Source organism: Paramacrobiotus metropolitanus, unplaced genomic scaffold (assembly GCF_019649055.1).
Source record: "Paramacrobiotus metropolitanus isolate TYO unplaced genomic scaffold, Prichtersi_v1.0 Parri_scaffold0000001, whole genome shotgun sequence".
Lineage (NCBI taxonomy): Eukaryota > Metazoa > Tardigrada > Eutardigrada > Parachela > Macrobiotidae > Paramacrobiotus > Paramacrobiotus metropolitanus.
Window position 1 is genome coordinate 3,035,933 of NW_026570221.1, and position 20,043 is coordinate 3,055,975.

The 20,043-nt window shown below is 44.0% G+C and overlaps 5 protein-coding genes and 1 long non-coding RNA gene across 6 annotated transcripts; all 6 read left to right on the top strand.

The window, feature by feature from the left end:
• The first annotated feature begins 510 nt into the window (after positions 1-510).
• Positions 511-2,126, top strand: LOC129580881 (uncharacterized). Its single transcript, XR_008689389.1, has 3 exons — positions 511-626; positions 700-923; positions 1,426-2,126. It is a non-coding gene; the product is annotated as an uncharacterized LOC129580881 (long non-coding RNA).
• Positions 2,127-3,899: 1,773 nt separating this feature from the next.
• On the top strand, positions 3,900-5,584 carry LOC129601327 (uncharacterized). Its single transcript, XM_055500155.1, has 3 exons — positions 3,900-4,080; positions 4,164-4,375; positions 4,972-5,584. Exons 2-3 carry the CDS (start codon positions 4,188-4,190, stop codon positions 5,450-5,452), a joined length of 669 nt encoding a protein of 222 aa, XP_055356130.1. The 5' UTR covers positions 3,900-4,080; positions 4,164-4,187; the 3' UTR covers positions 5,453-5,584.
• Positions 5,585-7,387: 1,803 nt separating this feature from the next.
• On the top strand, positions 7,388-8,599 carry LOC129581099 (uncharacterized). The gene is made up of 3 exons (XM_055471992.1): positions 7,388-7,483; positions 7,588-7,798; positions 8,072-8,599. Exons 2-3 carry the CDS (start codon positions 7,614-7,616, stop codon positions 8,529-8,531), a joined length of 645 nt encoding a protein of 214 aa, XP_055327967.1. The 5' UTR covers positions 7,388-7,483; positions 7,588-7,613; the 3' UTR covers positions 8,532-8,599.
• Positions 8,600-10,358: 1,759 nt separating this feature from the next.
• LOC129581154 (uncharacterized) lies at positions 10,359-12,210 on the top strand. Its single transcript, XM_055472066.1, has 3 exons — positions 10,359-10,398; positions 10,508-10,715; positions 11,515-12,210. Exons 2-3 carry the CDS (start codon positions 10,519-10,521, stop codon positions 12,011-12,013), a joined length of 696 nt encoding a protein of 231 aa, XP_055328041.1. The 5' UTR covers positions 10,359-10,398; positions 10,508-10,518; the 3' UTR covers positions 12,014-12,210.
• A 517-nt stretch (positions 12,211-12,727) lies between these two features.
• LOC129602686 (uncharacterized) lies at positions 12,728-15,464 on the top strand. Its single transcript, XM_055501793.1, has 4 exons — positions 12,728-13,091; positions 13,233-13,294; positions 13,393-13,604; positions 14,654-15,464. The coding sequence occupies exons 3-4, from the start codon at positions 13,417-13,419 to the stop codon at positions 15,111-15,113; spliced, it is 648 nt and encodes a 215-aa protein (XP_055357768.1). The 5' UTR covers positions 12,728-13,091; positions 13,233-13,294; positions 13,393-13,416; the 3' UTR covers positions 15,114-15,464.
• Positions 15,465-16,928: 1,464 nt separating this feature from the next.
• Positions 16,929-18,748, top strand: LOC129581109 (uncharacterized). Its single transcript, XM_055472003.1, has 3 exons — positions 16,929-17,051; positions 17,152-17,361; positions 17,916-18,748. Exons 2-3 carry the CDS (start codon positions 17,225-17,227, stop codon positions 18,367-18,369), a joined length of 591 nt encoding a protein of 196 aa, XP_055327978.1. The 5' UTR covers positions 16,929-17,051; positions 17,152-17,224; the 3' UTR covers positions 18,370-18,748.
• Positions 18,749-20,043: the final 1,295 nt, after the last annotated feature.

The following is a 20,043-nucleotide window of genomic DNA, read 5'->3' on the forward strand; positions in this document are numbered from 1 at the left end:
CCCATTCTGAATTGCACGTTTGCTACGCGGAAACACGGGAAAAGTTATTCCATTCCGTAGCGGTAAGAGCTGCCCGCCATGGGTGGAACATGATTCCTGAATGGGCCAAGAAAGCGGAAGAAGGTACTTCCGACAGTAGTCAGTTTGGAATTTGATGTTTGTATGCCGGCGCAATCGGGTCTTAAACGCAACTGAACTAACCGTCTCACTTTCTCACAAGTAACATGAATACTGTTATTGTGGTCGTATTTTCTGGTCTTAAGACCATTTAAAGCGGTATCTCAATATGGAGTATGGACAATAATATTGGATGTAGATACAGACATTATTGATGCTGTGATAATATTGAACCGTGTTGCAAGCATTACGGTGCCGGCTGCCGAGATTATTAGCCGTCATATTGATCGGTTGAGGTACAAGTGCTGAGCTGGAGGGTGCTCGTTACATTACGTAGGCATTACAATATTCTCGTACAACAGTAGCGGGCTTGGTTGTATTAAAGGCGACGAGATCCACTACATCTGCATGTGATGATATCATTCACAAGTTGCATCGGACTCGGGACTACTCTAGAACCCTCGTTGGTTTTCCTTAGAGCTGCTGCATGATTTCATGTTTTACCATTGGTAACGCCTCCTGACTCAATGCTGTCCTAGCTATCCATTTTTTACCTGATCAAAACTCTGCATTTTTTAACAGGAATTTCCTCGAAGAATGGAATACCTGTGTATTATGCAGGAGCTACTTGGCGCTCGTGGGAAGGTTCTCTTCTCGTTGGCAGTGGGAATTCTGCTGTCTGCTGGATTTGCCGCAATGGCACCATTACCGTCCAATGAAGAGCTAACATTATTGTGCCACTTGGATTCATCCATGCCCGTTGCTGATCAAAGAGAGGCACTGGCGGACTGTCTTATGGGCATCGGGTAATTATGCTATTTTTCCAATAAAACTTTCCGTTTCCTTGATGCTCAAACAATTCTGTGGAAAAACATGTATCTGTATTCTTGCGCTTTTGATCAAACTGCTTGTACCAATAAGCCAACTACAAAATATAGGTATCTTTAAAAGGCTGACCAAAAGCTTATTCTCGTAAATGTGGCATAATATACATTTTCACATTTCCTTCACTTCAACAATACGGTTTTCTAAACCATTGATCTAGGTTTAGCACCAGGACGTAAATATTAAACCAATTTTGTTTCGGGTAACGGAATATTTTCGGATATTACTCAAGACAGCGATCGCTAGAACAATTCACCGAATTCGAGAAAATTCGTCACCCGTAAAGATAAGGAACATTGTTAATGTCTGCATTCATCGCTTCAGTCCGAACTGAAAATTTCTTATCTGATTTTTTATTGTCTGGCTATCGATGAGAATACCATTTACCAAATTCTAATTACTTCAATTTTTTTAATATGTCAGCACCAGCTTCCGGTGACTTGCGGATGCGATCCACGCCGACACTCCAACGCCGTCCAACAGTACAATGATCAGCACGAATACTTCTTCGACGCCGCTAAGCCTACTCACCGTCACAACAGTTCCCACCATGGCCACTCCGTCGCCCCAGCTGATTCATCCAGACCGTGAAACCAGTCCGCCACCCTCGCCAAAGATCTCCTGGCTGCGTTCCATCGTCCAGTACATGAGGCAAGTAGCCGACCGTCATCCGTTCTTCGCGACCATTACCGGCTTTGCCCTCGCCTCGGCAACCATGTTTTGTTTAACGGTGCTGATTTTGCCGCGCGTTTTCGAGGCCCTGGAAAAACGCGGCCCATGTGGCCGGGTTGTGCTGGTTCTGTGGCTGCTGCTCGCCATTGCGTTGGGTGCGTGGATGGTTGATAGTCTCTGGCAGGCGCTGTACTGATGGGTGACGAGAATATTTGGTTGGAATTCAATATTTACTGGAAATTATGCCATTGGCTTACAATTAGTGTATTCAGTTAAAGTGTGTCTGCGCCAAAATACCGTATCCGAACAAAACTTTTGCCGCTTGTAATCTGTAAAGTATTGCAAAGTACGGCATTCTCAGTTTGAAACAATGTGCGTTTAATGCTTTTCTGCAGTGCATGTGTGCAATAGATATCTTTTCATTAAGTTTACCGTTATTTACTGGATGGTTTAAAATAACCCATGTTAATAAATTATGCAAATCTTGCCAAGCAGTGGACGGAATACCTAATGGCGTACTTAGGAAAAGCATCAAATGCTGCCATTCTTTCTACTCGTTAACAATTCACATTGAAACCGTGTCCATGTCTAGAATATACTGTAACTTTTCCCTCTTTGAAAATGGCGCAACCTCCCTGAAACCAGCTATCGTAAAAGTTGGTGATTGCAAATTGCAACCTGTCCTTCAAGGCGTATTCCCCGTCGTAAAATATATTGTAGCGCTGCTTGGCTAGAAAAGGGACCATTCATACATCTGTATATAACGTATCCATTGTACATGGAATTCACGTTTTACTCAGCTTTAATAAGCAACTCGGCGGTACCGTGCTGGATCGTGATTCCTTGCAGGGAAACGTCAGCCCACCTAGCCTTGTATTCCTCGCCTAAATAATCCAGGCAACAGCGTGCAGCGTTGATTTTGTGGAATCCGCAGTATATTGGTGCCTCCCATTTAAGCGCTACACTCCCGATATACCTGGATGGCTGCTGTTTGCTTTACACACCACATTTAACAGCAGCGGAACATTGATCCGATGGTCTACCTGAAAATTTCTGGAGAGAAATCTTTACTGTAATACAAAAGCATCGATTTGCGATTGCATTCAACTGCGAAAACCTTTATTACGAAAGCATCGAAATGCGATAACCCATTGCGTGGCTAGTTTCTGCGCCATGTTTTCACACGGCCCGGAATTATTAAGAAATATTCTCATTAAGCGGTTGCTCTACGTAGACGGACAATTTGCAAAGAAAAGCAATCGCTGTTTTCAGCAAGGCGAGCGCGATATGAAATTTCCTAACAGGGAAGATGACGAAAGTAGCCACCGCAACAAATAATCTCCGCTAATAATCCAAAAAATTCAAAAAAGTTTAAATGCATTCCGGTGTGCCAAAGTCTCGTTATTAACCGATCTTCTCCAAATTTTGCTTGGAAACGCACCTATGCATGAAGTTCGTTTTTACACCGAACCACGATGCTAGCATTATTTTTAAATTTTTAAATCAGTTTTAAAATTGTTGAAATTCATTTTAATATGTGAAAAAAAGGTGGTAACTTAGGTCCGGTGTAAAAACGACCTTCACCTTCACGATCTCCATACGATAAAAACGATCTTCATACTTAGGTGGTTGTATGTGCAAAAAGATCGATCCATAGACCATAATGAGACTTTTGGTACATCTGAATGCATTCATAGTTTTCTGCATCTTCTAACGGCCATAACTCCCGAACCGGATTTTGCGCGCACGAACGGTTTTCACGCTTATGTGTACAAATCATCTGTCTAGAATGTCGTGAAATAAAGCAAAGAACTATTTGGGATTGCGCGAAAGTGAAAGTTTTCGTGCACGCATACGAATTCGGTACCATGTACCGGGCCACTTCATTTATTCTGTAGTTTGTGCCAAAAGGACCCTTTACTGGTCGTTTCTGAACAAAAAACCTTCTGAAAGCGGATTAACATATATAGCGTTCTGTTTACTTTGCACGCTACCGCTTTCGTTTGCCCGTGCAACTGGTTAAACATAGTATTTCCGTCAGGTGACGGTTTGCCCGAATTTATCTTGATTGCTGACTAAAGATTCCGGGAAGCGGAAGATTCTGGCGAAAATCACATGAATCGAGAGCGTGATCATGATACTAGTGCGTGTACACCACGCCGGCTGCATGAACCCTTTATCCAGTCGTATTGATTGATGGTGTACTGAGACGGAGCATGCGCAAACCAATGTACAGCATTACGCTTATTACATGCTGCGGCAGCATCTTGGCTTGTTAAAGGCGACGAGCTCCGCTGGCAGCATATCGATGATATCACTCACAAGCTGCGTCGGAAATAGCACTACTCTAGGACACTCGTTGATTATCCTTGTGGTTTCTTTGCAGGATTGTGCGCTGCACGCTTGGTAACCTATGACTTATGGAATCCTTATTAACCACTACGTTACGTTCATTTTACAACCTGTATAAAACGCTGCATTATTTATAGGAATATTTTTACCGTGTGGAAAATATGGAGCGATTTGTAGCTCATGGGAAGACTGCTTTCCCACTGGCACTGGGAATCCTGATGTTCGCAGGATTCGTCGCAGCGGCACCTACGCCATCCAAAGAGCAACTAGCGCTGTTCTGCAATTTAGAATCATCCGCGCCCGCCGCGGAGCAAATGCAGGCGCTGTGGGATTGCATTGCGGCTATCGGGTGGGTGTATATCTTTCTGGAACATGTTCGTCGCGATAACACACTTCCATGTTTTTAACAATTGCAACTCTAACGCTTGAGATGAAATTACTGTATCCTTGTCCTACGCCATACTACGCAGCAGTTAATGGTTCGTGCATCAGTGCATTTTTTTCCAGACCGCACTGTTTTTACTGATATTTCTGCGCGAGCATAAATTGTTTCTTTTTGTTGCCGTTTTCAATAAAATAATGTCAGTACCCGTTTTCAATAAAATAATGTCATGTACTGAGGATCTTGAAAATCAGTTATTCAAGTCCTCAGACATCGAAGTTTCCTAACAAGACAAAATTCTCAGAAATAGTCGATTTCAATAAAATTCTTTGGTGTTTTAGCAGACTAACTCAGCAGAACAGCAGTAAAGTTTTTAAGCAAGAGACACAACGAGTAGATTCCAGAAATTATGGTGCAGTTTGTGAACACGAAAAACGTCTATGCCGTCTGGATTCAAATATGTGATTATTTCGTGTTACTTTGCTACAATCAGTCTGCTGTTCAGACTGCATATGATGCATTATCATCCGTTCATTAGTTGATGTCTTTATTTAACTCCGCAGTACAAATTTCCACCGGCTGGCAGACGCGATCGGCCACACCGCATCGACAGAAAACAGCACAACGGACAGTACGCTCTCCCTATCCTCGCCAACGGCCCCATCCACCATCACAACCGAACCCACCGTTCGTTCCACACCACCATCAACACCAGCGCAACGTCCCGCACCGGTTCACCGTCCACACGACGTCACGCCGTCCCCGGCGCCGACTCAGCGTCAACGCGAAAAGTCCTATCTGCGACGCTTCGTTGAGGGCGTGGGACGCATGGCGGAACAGCATCCGTTCTTCACCATGGTCACGGCCGTTATCGTCCTCGTGGCGACCACGTTGGGTGGTATGGTCGCTCTGCTGATTCCTCTCTTCAACGCCATGGAAAAGCGCAGTCTACGTGGACGTATTGTGCTGATTCTGATGGCAATTCTGGGCGTTCTGTTCGTAGCCTGGGCCCTGGACAACATTTTTCAGGCGCTGTACTACTGATGTTCGTGTCGTAACCTTGTACCAAATACCTTTTGGAATCTATCCCTTGTGTTGTGACTTTCGATAGCCGCTTAACTAGTTCTGTTTCAACGTTTAGTCGACAGAAAATTTTTAGAAAGAGTTATGAAACAGCTTCAGCTTAACAGTTTGCGTCTGGTGCTGTATCTCCGATTTCTGCGTGCAATAGACCAGTGTCGCTTCTATCACCTCTTATTAATTGTGTAGGAAAGTTAACTAATCTGTACTGCAAAAGTGATATGTCGAACGTTGCTCGTTTTCAGCGATTTGAAACCGACGAACGTATAACTACAGTGTTCGTACACCGTTCGCTAAAATTCACGGTTATTATCGACTAGATTTGCGACCGTGTTGTAAGAAGCCACATAAGCTTGGATATCACTTTAAACCTAAGATCAAAAGACGGGTAGAAAGAAAGGATAAACCATTTCCGAACACTAAGTCAAAAACCAAAAAGAAGTTTACTTTCCGCTATATAACCGCATCCCCATATATTCTATACGGAAGCCAGTACAATGCAAAACTGATACGCCATGTACAATACAGATACATGTAGTGTATGTGATTACAGCCAAGCAACGCTGCTGCCTTTTACGATTCGGGATATCCGATTAAGGATACGTTGCAAATTGCAACACCCGTTCATGGCGGTACAAGACTATGCTGAAGAATTTTTTGAGCTATCATATTTATGATGTGCAGTGATTTTTTTCGGGCATCTACAGATACCATAGTACTGTAATATTTTGGGTGGCAGTTATAAAACTACTGATACTTTTACTCCCCTGCATTTTTACATGCTCGAGAAAAACCAAAAGAGAAGAGATCTGTATCGCTTTAGTACAAGCGTCAGAAGGAACGAAGGATCTCAACCTTTTTCAAATTAACATCACCAAAATTGAACTTCACTCGTAACACGTTTAGCGTTTCTTCTTAAAAGTAAGAGCTGTGCATTTGTCAGATTCGCACATACGTAGCAGCTTAGCTGCGCACCGTACAGTGTACAATAGGATACCAACTCTGAATCGCACGGTCGCTACCCGGAAACGCCGGAAAGTTCATTCCATTCCGTAGCGGTAAGAGCTGCCCGCTATCAGCAGAACATGTTCTCTGAATGGGCCAAGAAGAAAAGGTAGAAGGTGGTTCCGACAGTATGGAATTGGATGTCTGTATGCCGGCGCAATCGGGTCTTATACCGAAATAAACCAGCCGATTCAGCCGAAACGAGCCAGCGTCACCTAAACAGTTTAGACTAATCTGTTCCTATGTAGTTTTGCTTTGGTCTTATAGTGCAAGCCTAAAGAGGTCACTTCCCTAGTGTTATTGAGGTCTTATATGTTTGCAGAAGATTCGTTTAAAGCGGTAGGTCAATGTAAACTACGATACTGGATGCAGATACAGACGTTAACGCTGTATCATGTATGTAACAGGAGTGGAAGTTGGAGAACTAATTACACCAATTTGGCACCGAAAGCGAATTATTCGTATTTAGACAATTTATTACAAAAAATCCTTTGGTCAGTAATTTTGAAAGTCATTATGTATTAGTTGTCAGCGCTGGCCACACTGCCGCTGCAGTTTCCCACAATGGTAGCTTTTATTTTTCGGGGCAGGTAGTTGACCGATAAAGGAAGTTGAAATACCGTGACAATTAGCAACATCGCGCATCCGGAAAGCCTTGGATGGAAAAAATCATGGACAGTACAGACCCGATACATCCACTGTGGCATGCATTACGGTGCCGGCTGCCAGGGCAATAGCCTCCGTATGGATCGGTGGAGGTACTTGACAATGAGCTGGAGTGTGCTCTTCACATTACGTAGAGTAGCTGCTATAATAAACAGCAGCCTTGGTTTTGTTCAAGCTGACGAGCTCCGCTGCTGTGTGATGATATCATTCGTCGATACTACTCTAGAACCTTCGTTGATTATCTGCGGACTTGCTGCACGATTTCTTGCTGTACGGTTGGTAATTCATTTCAGTCCAGTTACTCTGATTTGACATATTTCATCGGTAATAGTAACACAAACCGACCCAAAAAGAAACACTAGGCAACTAGCTGATTTTACTGTGTGTTAATTTTAAAAACCTTTACACAACGCTGCGTTATTTAACAGGAGGTTACTGGCACAGTGATTCCATTATGGAGGAGCTATTTGTTGGTGGCAGGAAGGTTCTCGTCCCGTTGGCATGGGGAATCCTGTTGGTCAGCGGATTCACCGCAACCGCATCAAATAATGCAGAACTAGCACTGCTGTGCAGTGTGGATTCATCCGTGCCAATCGCCCAGCAATTGCAGGAGATGGCGGATTGCATTACGGCCATCGGGTAATTTCGTTATTTCTTCTTTGGTTTTGTGATACGCCCCTTGCTCTTTGAATTGCATATGATCTTGCGCTTTTAATAAAATCGCATGCTACCAGCAATAAGAAAATGCTGGTTTTTATAAAAGCGTTTGGAAGAATTTATTTTCGTGGACGATGGTACTGGTTGTAACTGAGGACCGACAGCTTCATATCTGCTGTATTATTACCCGTTGAAAACATTACCCTGACAGTCAAAAAATGCCTTAACTTTTTGATTCTTTGTTAACCTAATCAGCACCAACTTCCGGCGGCTGGCGGACGCAATCCACGTCGAACAACGGATGTCGTCCAGCAACGCAGCGGGTAGCGCCAACGCTTCTTCGCCGCCGCCGACCCCGCAAACCACTACCACCGTTTCCACACCGGCCACTCCACCACCCAGGCTGATTCACCAGGAATGCGACACCACACCGCCATCCGCACCGCCTCCCCGTCTACAGCAGATCTCATGGTTGCGATGGATCGTCGAGAACCTGTGCCGGGTAGCCGAACGTCATCTGTTTTTCTCCATGGTGACGGGCTGTGTCATCCTTGTGACAATCATGGTGTGCTTTGCTGCGCTGGTCATGCCTCGCTTGTTTGACGCAATAGAGCGGCGTAGCCCGCGTGGTCGGGTTCTGTTTAGTTTGGGGCTGATCTCCGCCATTGTTTTGGTTGCGTGGACCGTTGATAGTCTGTGGCAGGCGCTGTACTGATGGGCGGTTAGAATAGTAGGTTTGAATTAAGATTTGCTGTCAATTACGACATCGACTATTGTGGTCAGTTAGTTTATCGGAGTTAAAATGTGCGAAAAGAATAATTACTGCTGGTTGTAATCCGTATTGTAAATTAGCATTGTCGACTTGCTGCTGTGTGCGCTTACGTTTAACTTCAATGCATGTGCCATATGTAGAGTAGACATCTTTTCCCTCTGATGATTATTGTTTTTTTTAAAAATATATTTAATTCGGCAAAATAGTGAGGAATCTATGAGCTACCTGTAACGCACTGCTGGTCAGAATATTAGCGGACTGACGCAGGGCATCAAAATACTACCACTCCTTCTAATTTGCTATCACGGAAGTGAGAAATCGCTTTCTTGTACAGCGAAACAGGTTAGGCTGAGTTTCCGTGCCTGGCACAAGCTTGTCGAGAACCCGAGCTGGCCGGAAACAAACTGCATTCAACTGCTACTGTGCGGCATTAGCACAATAGATTCCTTATGAGTAAATGCACCGATCGATTCGACTTCTGACTTGTCGAATAATGTACCGATAATAATATTACACTTTGATTTGTTATAAAGGAGACGCCTTTAAAGCGCCATCAGCGGTGTCACCGATGCTGGGCGCTAACACAGACGCCGATACTGTAACTAACGAGGCGTGGGAATTAACTTGTTCAGACTGACTGTGACATAGGTCACAGGAAGAGAATTTTCCAGAGTAGCCAACTTAATATTAGAAGGTGCCTCGGTCACTACATTTGAAAGTCATTAATTTGTCAGTAGCATACTATTATAGGTTCAAGCAGTAGCGGACCATATTTCCGGCCCGATCAATTGACAATCATAGATATTACAATATTGTCAGAAAGGGAAGGTTATGGCTATTAAAGATGGGCAGTATAAATTCTATACAGTCGTTAAGGTACGTTTACGCTGCCGGCTGCTACGATTACTCGCCGCCGTATTGACCTGTGATATACTACGGATTACAAGCCTATCCGGTAATTTCTGTCGTAAAGGTACAGATAGTACGTATTTAGCGCGACGTTTGCGCTATAGCGATTGCCACTACACTACGTTTGGCGTAACACGCAAATTTGTGTATTTCGCTGTATCGAACCGGCAGAAATTACCGGACAAGCTTGTACATTGCGTTGCTGCTTCGGATTACATTGCGTTGATATATTGCGGATTACATTGCGTTGTTGCGGATTACCGTGACAGACCAAGTGGTCGCTGGACATTTCGTCGTGGGACATTTCGCCACATGTTTTTCGTAGTAGCGGCTAATTTGTTTTGGGACAAATTAGCCGCTACGACGGCTAATTTGTCCCAAAACAAAGTTTGTGGCAACGAACAGTCGTATGGCTATTTGCCAGAAAAACGAGATGTCCGTAAAACGAAATGTCCGTAAAACCAAATGTCCCGCGACGACTTGTCGCGTAGCCCGGATTACATTGCGTTGATCACGATTATCCCTTTCTTTTGCTCCCTACTTATCCCAATTATTCTCTCCTGAGCTTATCCATTATGAGCTTATCCTAGCAACTTCCTTCCCGTCCATCTTATGTTCCCATTGTCACCATGCCCCTAACTCAGAATGACCTCGCTGAAGTTCAAAAACTGATCACTGCCGCAGTTTCCATATCAGTTGATGCACAAGTACCGCAGATCAGTTGATGTACAAGTACTGCATTCAAATGGGCGTATTACATTACGTATGGAACGTATGCGCCTTGGTTTTATTAGCGGCGACGAGCCGCGCTGCATGTGATGTGATATCATTCGCAAGCCGAACTGGAACTACTCTAGTACCTTCGCTGATTATCCGCAGACTGGCTGCGTAATTTCTTGCCGTACGTGAGAGAACTGTAATTTAGCCATGTTATCTGATTCTGTGCTGATTTCATAATGTAAATACTTTTACAAGACACTGCGCTGTTTAACAGAAATTCATTTTTCCAGCGGAGTACGTAATGAAGGAGTTATTTCATGCTCGTTGGAAGGCTTTCTTACCGTTGGTAATGTGGATGATGCTGGTCGCCGGAGTCGCCGGAGTCGCCGCAACCCCTCCACCATCTTACGAAAAGCTAGCACTACTTTGCAGACTGAATTTGTCCGTGCCCGTCGCTGAGCAAATGCTGGCGCTGGCGGATGGCATTACGGCCGCCAGGTAACCTTATTATTAACTTTTTCCATCCGGAAATTACCGTTTCTCACTTTTAGCTTGATGCAAAGCCATATTTTCTGGAAGCTTTATACAAACTATAAAGCCAGCTCTCTGAATTGCATAAATTACCGCGTTCGTAATTTAAGCTGGCATCCCACATACTACAAACCATGCAACAATTTTCAAAAACGTTTCGAGAAAGATCTGTTCTTGTAAATGTTCGATACTGAATTATCTCATAATTTTCTCATTAAATTTTAGCGAATACGTTTTTATAAGCAAATGAGCTTTATAGGTACTTAGGTGTAACAGTTTCGTAAGTCGTAATAATACCACGTTTTCGGATATTGAATGACGTCACTGTAAGCTCAAGAATTGCGAAACATAAACGGCAGTGCGAGTATTGTCATAGAAATAATAATTGAACCCTTTTGGCTGATAATTTAGCTGATATTGTTAAACTTCATCGAGGCTCAGTCGGCTACGTTTCGCTATTGCCGTACCGTCCGCTTACGCCAGAACTGAGAATTTTTAAAACAAATGTAGTGAAAGATTAGCGACTGCTGATAATTGATAATGAACGATAATAATGAACGATAATGAACGAGTTTTGCATTCGCAAAACTCGTTCAGGATTGCTTTTGCGTCTGCGAACCAGTAATGAGTTGCTACGTGGTAGTCTCAGTTTTATTCCTGGAGCGTTGAACGGCATGATTCAGAACGAATAAATGTTAATTTTTGTGCTTACGGAACATTTAAGCATGTACCAAAACTTCATTTCTTATCAATTCTATCTTATCAGCGCCAACATCCGACGGCTGGCGGACACGATCAACGCCGTCATACAGACGCCGTTCAACAGTGCAATGGGTATCACGAACGCTTCATCTACGCCACTGACCCCGCCCTCCACCACCCCTGCAGTTCAAACACCGGTAACCCCGCCACCCGAACTTTTTCTCGGCGATCGCGATGCCACTCCGCCCGCCGCGCCGCATCTGCGTTCCCGGAAAACCTCCTGGCTCCGGTGTATCGTCGAGAACCTCGAACGGGTGGTCAAACGTCATCCGTTTTTCGCCGTGGTGACGGGCTGTGCCATCCTTTTGACGATCACGACGTGTTTTGGTGTACTGATGCTACCTCACCTTTTCGACGCTCTGGAGGAGCGTTGTCTGCGTGGCCGGGTTCTGCTAATCTTCGAGCTGATATTCGCCATTGCGTTGGGCGCGTGGACCGTTGATAATTTGTCGAAGTGGTTATGCGCAGGAGTTTTGTACTGCGGCGCTGTACTGATTGGTTGATTAATGATTTGATTGATTTTAGCATCAGCGTAGTGTGTTCAGCCCAATGTTAGAATGAGTAGAAATATACGAAAGAGATTTTGGTGATTGTAATTTGTACAGCAAATTTGCAGAGGCGTTGTCGATTTACCCATTGTGCGTTCAGGTTTACCTTCACATATTTACACTGTACCTGTGACTTGAGAGTACAGTAGACATCTTCCCTTCTGTTAACCATCTTTAACTGTAAGCTTAAATAAATCTGGATGCAAAATTATACGACGCTTCGTCGCTTGCTAAACGTTGGACGGAGTACTTACTAGCGCATTTACGAAACACTTCAAATACGTACTTTCGTTCTTTCTAACTTGTTAAACAGAAACGCTGAGAGGCAGACAAAATGAAATTCGCAGTGAAACACTTCCTGCCTTGTATATACTGTCATGCGTTCGACCTGTCAGTGAAAAAACGGCTGATTCACCGTAAACATAGCGGATAAAACGACCTGCGGGCAAATTTGGCTTTCATCAACAGACAAAACGGTGATTATTTCAGGCCCCCGGGAAGTTCGGGTACCGGGAAATCGTGGGAAGCAGACATAGCTGCTACAAAATAGCACCGTAGGTAGATATGCAGCGCCGAAGGACATCTTCTAACCATACGACGTTCTCACGTGAGATGGCACAAAAGCGCTAAAATCAGCTACCGTAGAAGAAGGTATGTGCAAATTGCAACGTATTGTTAATCGCATAGGTCGAACACTGTAACGTTGCTTGGCTAGAAACGGGAAAGTACCGTACATCTATCTGTCTTATCGCACTGTCGCTTCGGTTTGCTTGGACAACTGGCTATGCAGAACATTTCAATCAGGTGACGGTTTCGCGAGATTCACCGTGGCAGCTGACTGAAATTTTCGGAAGCGGAAGATTCTGGGTGGAAACCGCATGCAGCAGGAACGTGATCATGATACGAGAGCCTGTACTGTCTGTACACAGTGCCGGCTGCAGAGGCGTTAACTTTTCAGCCCGTCGTATGGATTGGGTGATGCGTACATACTGAGCCGCAGTATATTTATACAGAAGGAGTCTACTATCTATGTGTATGTACAACCTTATGTATACAAATATCACATACTCGTAGTATACCGTAGTAGCGACTTTGCCGTAGTAGCGACTTGGTTAGTAGAAGGCGACGAGCTGAGATGCCTGCAAATTATTGATGTAATTCGCATCCTGCATAGGAAATGGCGCTACTCTAGAACCCTTCTTGGATATCCGTGGAGTTTTTGCACAAATTCTTGAGGTACGGTTAGTAACTATTATTGGCACTAGTATTCTGACTAAACGCTGCGTTAATGATTTATTTTAAAAAACCCGAACAAAACGCTGTGTATCTTACAGGTACTGGTTAATCGTGCGGAATTTATGGAGCCACTGGTCGTTCAGGGGAAGCATGTCTTCCTATTGGCACTGGGAATGCTGCTGTTCCCAGAATTTGTTGCAGCGACCCCAACATCGTCAAGTGAGCCATTCGCGCTGTTCTGCAATTTGGAGCCGTTCGCGCCCGCCGCTCAGCAAATGCAGGCGCTGGCAGATTGCATTACGGCCATCGGGTGAGATCATTTTATTTCTCTTCTGGGAACGCCTTGGCAGCCAGTTTTTTATTAAATGCACAACCATAACGCTTTTCGAAAATTACTGCCAACCAACGGTAACGCTGCAGTTGGCGTTTTAAAGGTGAGTTATTTTTGCATTAACACAATCAGTTTCTTTATTCGGGCATTTTGGTACTTTTTACGTATGTAACGTACTCGTACTTTCTTTTGGACAATGTGCACTTTCTTTTGGGCAATTTTTTAAGTAGTATTCGTACAATATTCTGGTATCGCAATTTTTCACCAAATGGCTGGTTTTTTTTAAATGATCAGTTTTATTATGAACACGTTGCTCGCGAGTCAGAGTTGAATTCCAATTCCATAGAATAACTGGATTGCGGCGGCTCTCAAATCGCTACAAATCAGGGATAGTTTGCATTGCAGAGGCAATAAAAATGGCAAGCGGTCTGAGTCAGACCCCGTCTGGCCTGCAGACCGTCCTCTGCAACGCTCTGCAGCCCGGTCCAAATCGCCTTTTTGAACATGTAGGTCCTGGTCGTCTGCTGCGCTCCCTGCTCCCTATCAAAAGACACAGGAGAGGGCAAAGTCGCTCGGACTGGTCAAACGCATATGGTCTGAGTGTAGAGCGTAAGTGTATGACTACTGAATGTGAGTGGAAGAGCAGTCCACAACTCCACATGTACCCCGTTTCCCTATTGTTATTGTATGCGATGGCGCACGTTTTGTTTTGCAAAGTCTATTTCAAGCAGCAGACCAACGACGTCTTTCTGTGCCAAACGGCAGCGGCATTTGGAATGCAAACGTTGGCTGCTCTGCAGCGATTCAGAGCCGCCGCAATCCAGTTAATATCACTAAAGCCTTATAACAGACAAAGCGAGTAAGTGCCTGAAATTCTAAATAGCGTAGAAAATCTAAAAAGCTGTACGGCATTACTACTTATTTTTGCCACCAGGTATTTTACGTGTTTAAATGTCATAAGCATAGTCTCTTGAATAAACTGGAATACCAAAAAATGCTGTTACCTAAGTTTTAACTTAACGCGACAGCACGAATTTCCGGCGGCTGGCTGACGCGATGAACGGCAACAACTCATCAAAGCTTGTAAGCAGCCCGGAAGTTGCGCTTCCTCCATCCTCTCCGCCGGCCAATCTCACCACCACTACAGTTCGTCCCTCACCGACTACAGAGCCGCCCGCACCGATTCACCGTCAACGCGGCGCTACTCCGCCTTTCGCCGCCGCGTCAGTCCACCATCAACGCGAAATGTCCTGGCCACGGCGCTTCATGATGGGCCAAGGGCAGATGGCCGAACAGCATCTGCTCTTCACCATCGTCCTGGGCACCCTCGTCCTTCTGGGTGTTATTTTCTGTCTGATAGTACCCTTTCTCGAAGCCCTGGAAAAGCGTAGTGTGCCTGGACGCATCATGATGTTGACAGCGGCGATTCTGGGCCTTCTGTCCGGTGCTTGGGCCCTGGATAATATTATTACAGCGCTTTACGAATGACGTTCGACTAAGGGGCTTGTTGCCAGTAATCCACCATGTATGCTTTTATTGTGACGTTAGACCTGTCACAGTGTGCTTCCTGTGTTTAACTTCACATGATCTGTGCAAACGCTATCCTTCGCTTCTAACAAGTAACAACTATCGTCATTTTTTTGGGAAACCTTAGCTGAACTGTGCACCTGGACGATTTTGTGCCCAAATACTCACCTGAATTGAGTATATACTGTATATTGGCATATATATTGTAACTGAAACCATCTGTATAGTAGCTACTTAAAGTTTAAGTTTCAGTGAGCTGAAATTATTGAATGTCTTGAACTGGGTGTCTTCCACGTACTAATAAACCGTATATTCTGCTGCTAAATCTGGACTCAGACAACATATCCGAAATATGGTTAATATCGACGTTAATTAGCTTCCAAAACATCCATATAAGCACGTCTCAGGGACGGGTGAACCATATACCTGCGAATTCGGAAAAATTGCGGCTTGCGCGATTTACATGCGGTGCGCTACGCCACCAAGGATTAAGGAACCTGTGGTGTGAGGAGGGAAGTGTAGCCGGTTTATGTGGCAATGTGTATTATCGCTGGCAGCATCCACTATGACACAGTACTGAGGCGGCGTGGCCACTGCAGTAGAATCCACGTCATGCGGTTTAATGCCCAGTCTAAATACTACTCGTTCACAATGTTCACCCGTCTCTGAGCTAGGCTTGCATGATTCCCGAGCGATAATGTGATTATTGCAATAATCACATTATCAAGGCACCCAATTGGGTGCCTTGAGTGCACAGCATCTTCCGTGACGGAAGAGTGTTATTTACTCAATACTCTTCAAGACGAAAGTAAACTGGTTTCAATCAGAACAATGGTTGAGTTTTCTAGACGACGGCTCCCACGACTGACCGGAAGTCCATAAAATCTCTCCCATTCTTTATCAAATTAACCGTTCGCCATGAAAATCATAGGATTGTTTTTGGAAACTGTCTTTATCAAGCTTTGTTAGACGGCATCGGCATTGCCTTTTTTTCATTTTCCATCTTTATGAACTAGTCACTATGCACCAAATTGTAAATCCTAACTTTTTTAAGCTTTTACAATTTTTTCCCTCGGCCTACAACAAACTTTCACGCAGTGTTGTGCTTTTTCCTGTGGCCGTCAAAATCTACTAAATTCAGAATTTCAATGAATTTTTGTCGCTGGCCGCAGACAGTTGTCTTCAGCCTGTGTCACATGGGTGCGAAATCTTTATGGAAAGTTCAGCTCTTCCAAATAATAGAGCCATAATGAAAAAAACTGTATCAACAGATTTCGGATAACTTCAGTCAGGACGTCGCAAATACTTTTCTGCTAAAAGTATCACAGCCTGGGTGGTGCAGCCTCTGTATTTGCATATACTGTGTACTCACTCGGCATTTCTGTCCTTCATATTTGCACTGCTGGATTTCGTTTAACTGTCAGTTATCGCACTGCCGTTTCGGTTTACTCGGACAACTGGCTGTGCAGAAGATTTTCGACAGGTGACGGTTTTCTGAGATCCACCTTGACTGCTGACGAAAGTTTTCGGAAGCGGAGGATTCCGGCTGGAAACTGCACCCAGCAGGAACGTGATCATGATACGGCTGCGTGTACACAGTGCCGGCTAAATACGCATTAGATTTTTTAACCCGTAACATTGATTGAGTGATGCATATAACGCACCGATCAGCAGCACACGTGTACAAACAGAATTTCATATACAGTATATGTAAATATAGCGTACAACCTTATGTATATAAATAGGATACCGCAGTAGCGGTTTGGTTAGTTGAAGGCGACGAGCGGAGATGCCGGCAAATAGATGATCGATATCATTCACAGGCTGCATCGGAAGTGGAACTACTCTAGTATTCTTCTTGGATATCCGTGGTGTTTTTGCACGATTTCTTGCTGCATGGTTAGTAACATAAAAGCACTAGTATCCTGACTAAACACTCATTTACCTGGCGTCATGTACTCATTCAACGACACTGTATAAAACGCTGCTTTGTTTACAGATTCTGCTCAATCGTGTGGATTTATGGAGCCACTGGTCGTTCAGGGGAAGATGTTTTCCTGGTGGCACTGGAAATGCTGCTATTCGCAGGATGCGTCGCAGCAACCCCAACACCGTCGAAAGAGCCACTCGCGTTGGTCTGCAATTTAGATCCGTTCGCGCCCGCCGCTGAGCAAATGCAGGCGCTGGCGGATTGCATTACGGCCATCGGGTGAGATCATTTTTTTCCTGATGGCATTTTCATCTAGTGGAAGCCAGTTTTTTTTAACTGAACAAACCATAATGCTTTTTTGAAAAATTGCTGCCAATCAACGGTAACATTGCAGTTAACGTGTTAGACTTTTCAATTACTTTTGCGTTAACACAAACAGGTCCTTTTTTCGGGCATATTTGCACTTTTTTACATATGTACTACAGCACATGTATGCGATTTGTGTTTTTAACTGTATAATTTTTTGAAGTGGTTATCCAAGTATTATGGTATCGCAATTTGTTATTAAACAAAGTTTTCGAAATTGGCCAATTTTAATAATTATGAGATTAAAAACATTGCTCGCCATTTCAAAGTCAAATTCCACAGAACAGCAATAAAATGTTATAACAGACAAAGCGAATAAGTGCCAGAAATTTTGAATGGTTTAGAAAGTCTGAAAAGTTTGGCATGATCACTTACTAATTGTGCCACGACATATTTTAAGTGTTTTACTGCTATCACAATAATTATCCAATTACGCTGTTAACTAAGTTTTTGACTTAACGCGACAGCACAAATTTCCGGCGGCTGGCTGACACGATGAACTACAACTCATCAACGCCGTTCAGCAAACTTGAGAGTACGCTCCCTCCATCCTCGCCGCCGGTCCCGTCCGTCACCCACACCACCGTTCGTCCCTCACCCGCACCGATCCACCGTCAACGCGGCGCCACTTCGTCTTCTGCCACCACGCCGGTCCACCATCAACGCGAAATCTCCTGGTTACGGCGCTTCGTGATTGGCGTGGGGGAAATGGCCGAACAGCATCCGCTCTTCACCATCGCCGGGGGCACCGTCGTCGGGCTGGCGTTTATTTTCGGTGTTGTAAGTCTGATACAGCCTTTTCTCGACGCCCTGGAAAAGCGTAGTGTGCGTGGACGCATCCTGATGGTGGCGATGCTGATTCTAGGCGTTCTGGTCACTGCCTGGGCCCTGGATACTATCATTACAGTGCTGTGCGAATGACACTCGCCACATGGGTTGTTTACCAAATATCCACCATGGATTTATGCTTGTATCTGTATTGTGAATTTGTGAGTATAGGCCTTCCAAATTGTGCTTCCAGTGTTTAACTCCACACTGTCTCCACACTGTCTTTGCATGTTTTTGTCAGCTATGGTTATTTTTTTTAACGGTAAAGCTTAGCTGAAGGTTGCGCTTAGATAATTTGTGCCTAAAGGCTTTCCTGAATTATTATATACAGAGTTTATATTATAACGGAAGCCATCTGTTTAGTTTGTACTTAAACGTTAAGTTTCACCAATCTTAAATTTTCATGCGGTAATATAATGTTACTTGGGATCGCATATGAGTATACCTGATCCCAGTGACACGTTTAGTGAGTGTCTCCACGTACCAATAAACTGCATTGTTATGCTGCTAAATCTGGACTCAAACAACATATCCGGAATATGGTTAATATCGACTATAATTAGCATCCAAATGATACATATAAATGCTGATAGATGAAATACTGTATATGGTAGAGGTCAACAAAAAATACGGATACATCAGTGTAACCACAAAACGCGCACAACCAAGTTGTCCGTACGCGAACAGCCGAATTCCGGGGTGGCCGTCGGTCTGCTGATGTTAAAAGGAGTGCATGCACGAAACTTTTCGCCATCGCGCACTCCTAAACACATTTTTATTTCGGTTTATGACATTCTGTAGCCAGAATATTGTACACACAGGCGTGAAAACCGTTTGTGCGCGCAACATCCAGTTCGGGAGTTACGGCTGCAATAAAATTCCAAAAAGTTTCATTAATGCGTTCTGGTGTACCAAAAGTCTCATTATGGACCGATCTCCCTCAAAATTTGCGCGTAAATGCACATGGACATGAAGATCGTTTTTACACCGATCCAGATGTCCATGACTTTTTTCAAATTTTAAACTGAATTTTGAGACTTTTGGAATTCATTTTAATTTGAAAAATATGCTAGTACATTGGATCGGTTTCTAGACGTTCTTCGTGGTTATGTGCAATCACATGCAAAATTTGAGCGAGATCGGTCCATTACCAGGCTTTTGGTACAGATACAACTGAATGAATTTAAACTTTTTGAATTTTCTAACAGCCATAATTGCCGAACCGGAAGTAGCGCCTATAAACTGTTTTCGCAAGAGTGTATATGAATCTTCTGGCTACAGAATGTCATAAACCAAAACAAATATATTGGGGAGTCCGCACTCCGCGAAAATTGAAGTTTTCGTGCATGTACACGAATTTGGTACCATGTACCAGCCCGCTTCCCTTAAACTAATGTTGACCCCGTGCATCTTGCTCATTTCCCACCGAAAGTATCCACCGCTATCTCAAACGAATGGGAAAAAAATGGCAAGAAGTTTGATAGCAGACAAGTTGTTCTTTAGGAGATCTAAGAGAAAATCGAGGCATTTAAAAATTTCTCTTAGACATAAAATTGAATTCATATCCACAGCCTGATTTCGGTTTTCACACAGAAATCGTACGCTCTGCCTACGAGAAACCGTAACCGCTCAAATGCCCTGATTTTTTCAAGATCTCATAAAAAGCGACTGGCAATTCTTGCCGATTTTTTCATTTATTTGAGATATCAGCGGATAGCTTCCATTAGCAAATGTGCGTTGAAATTCATCCGCGGTTTCTTTTTATTG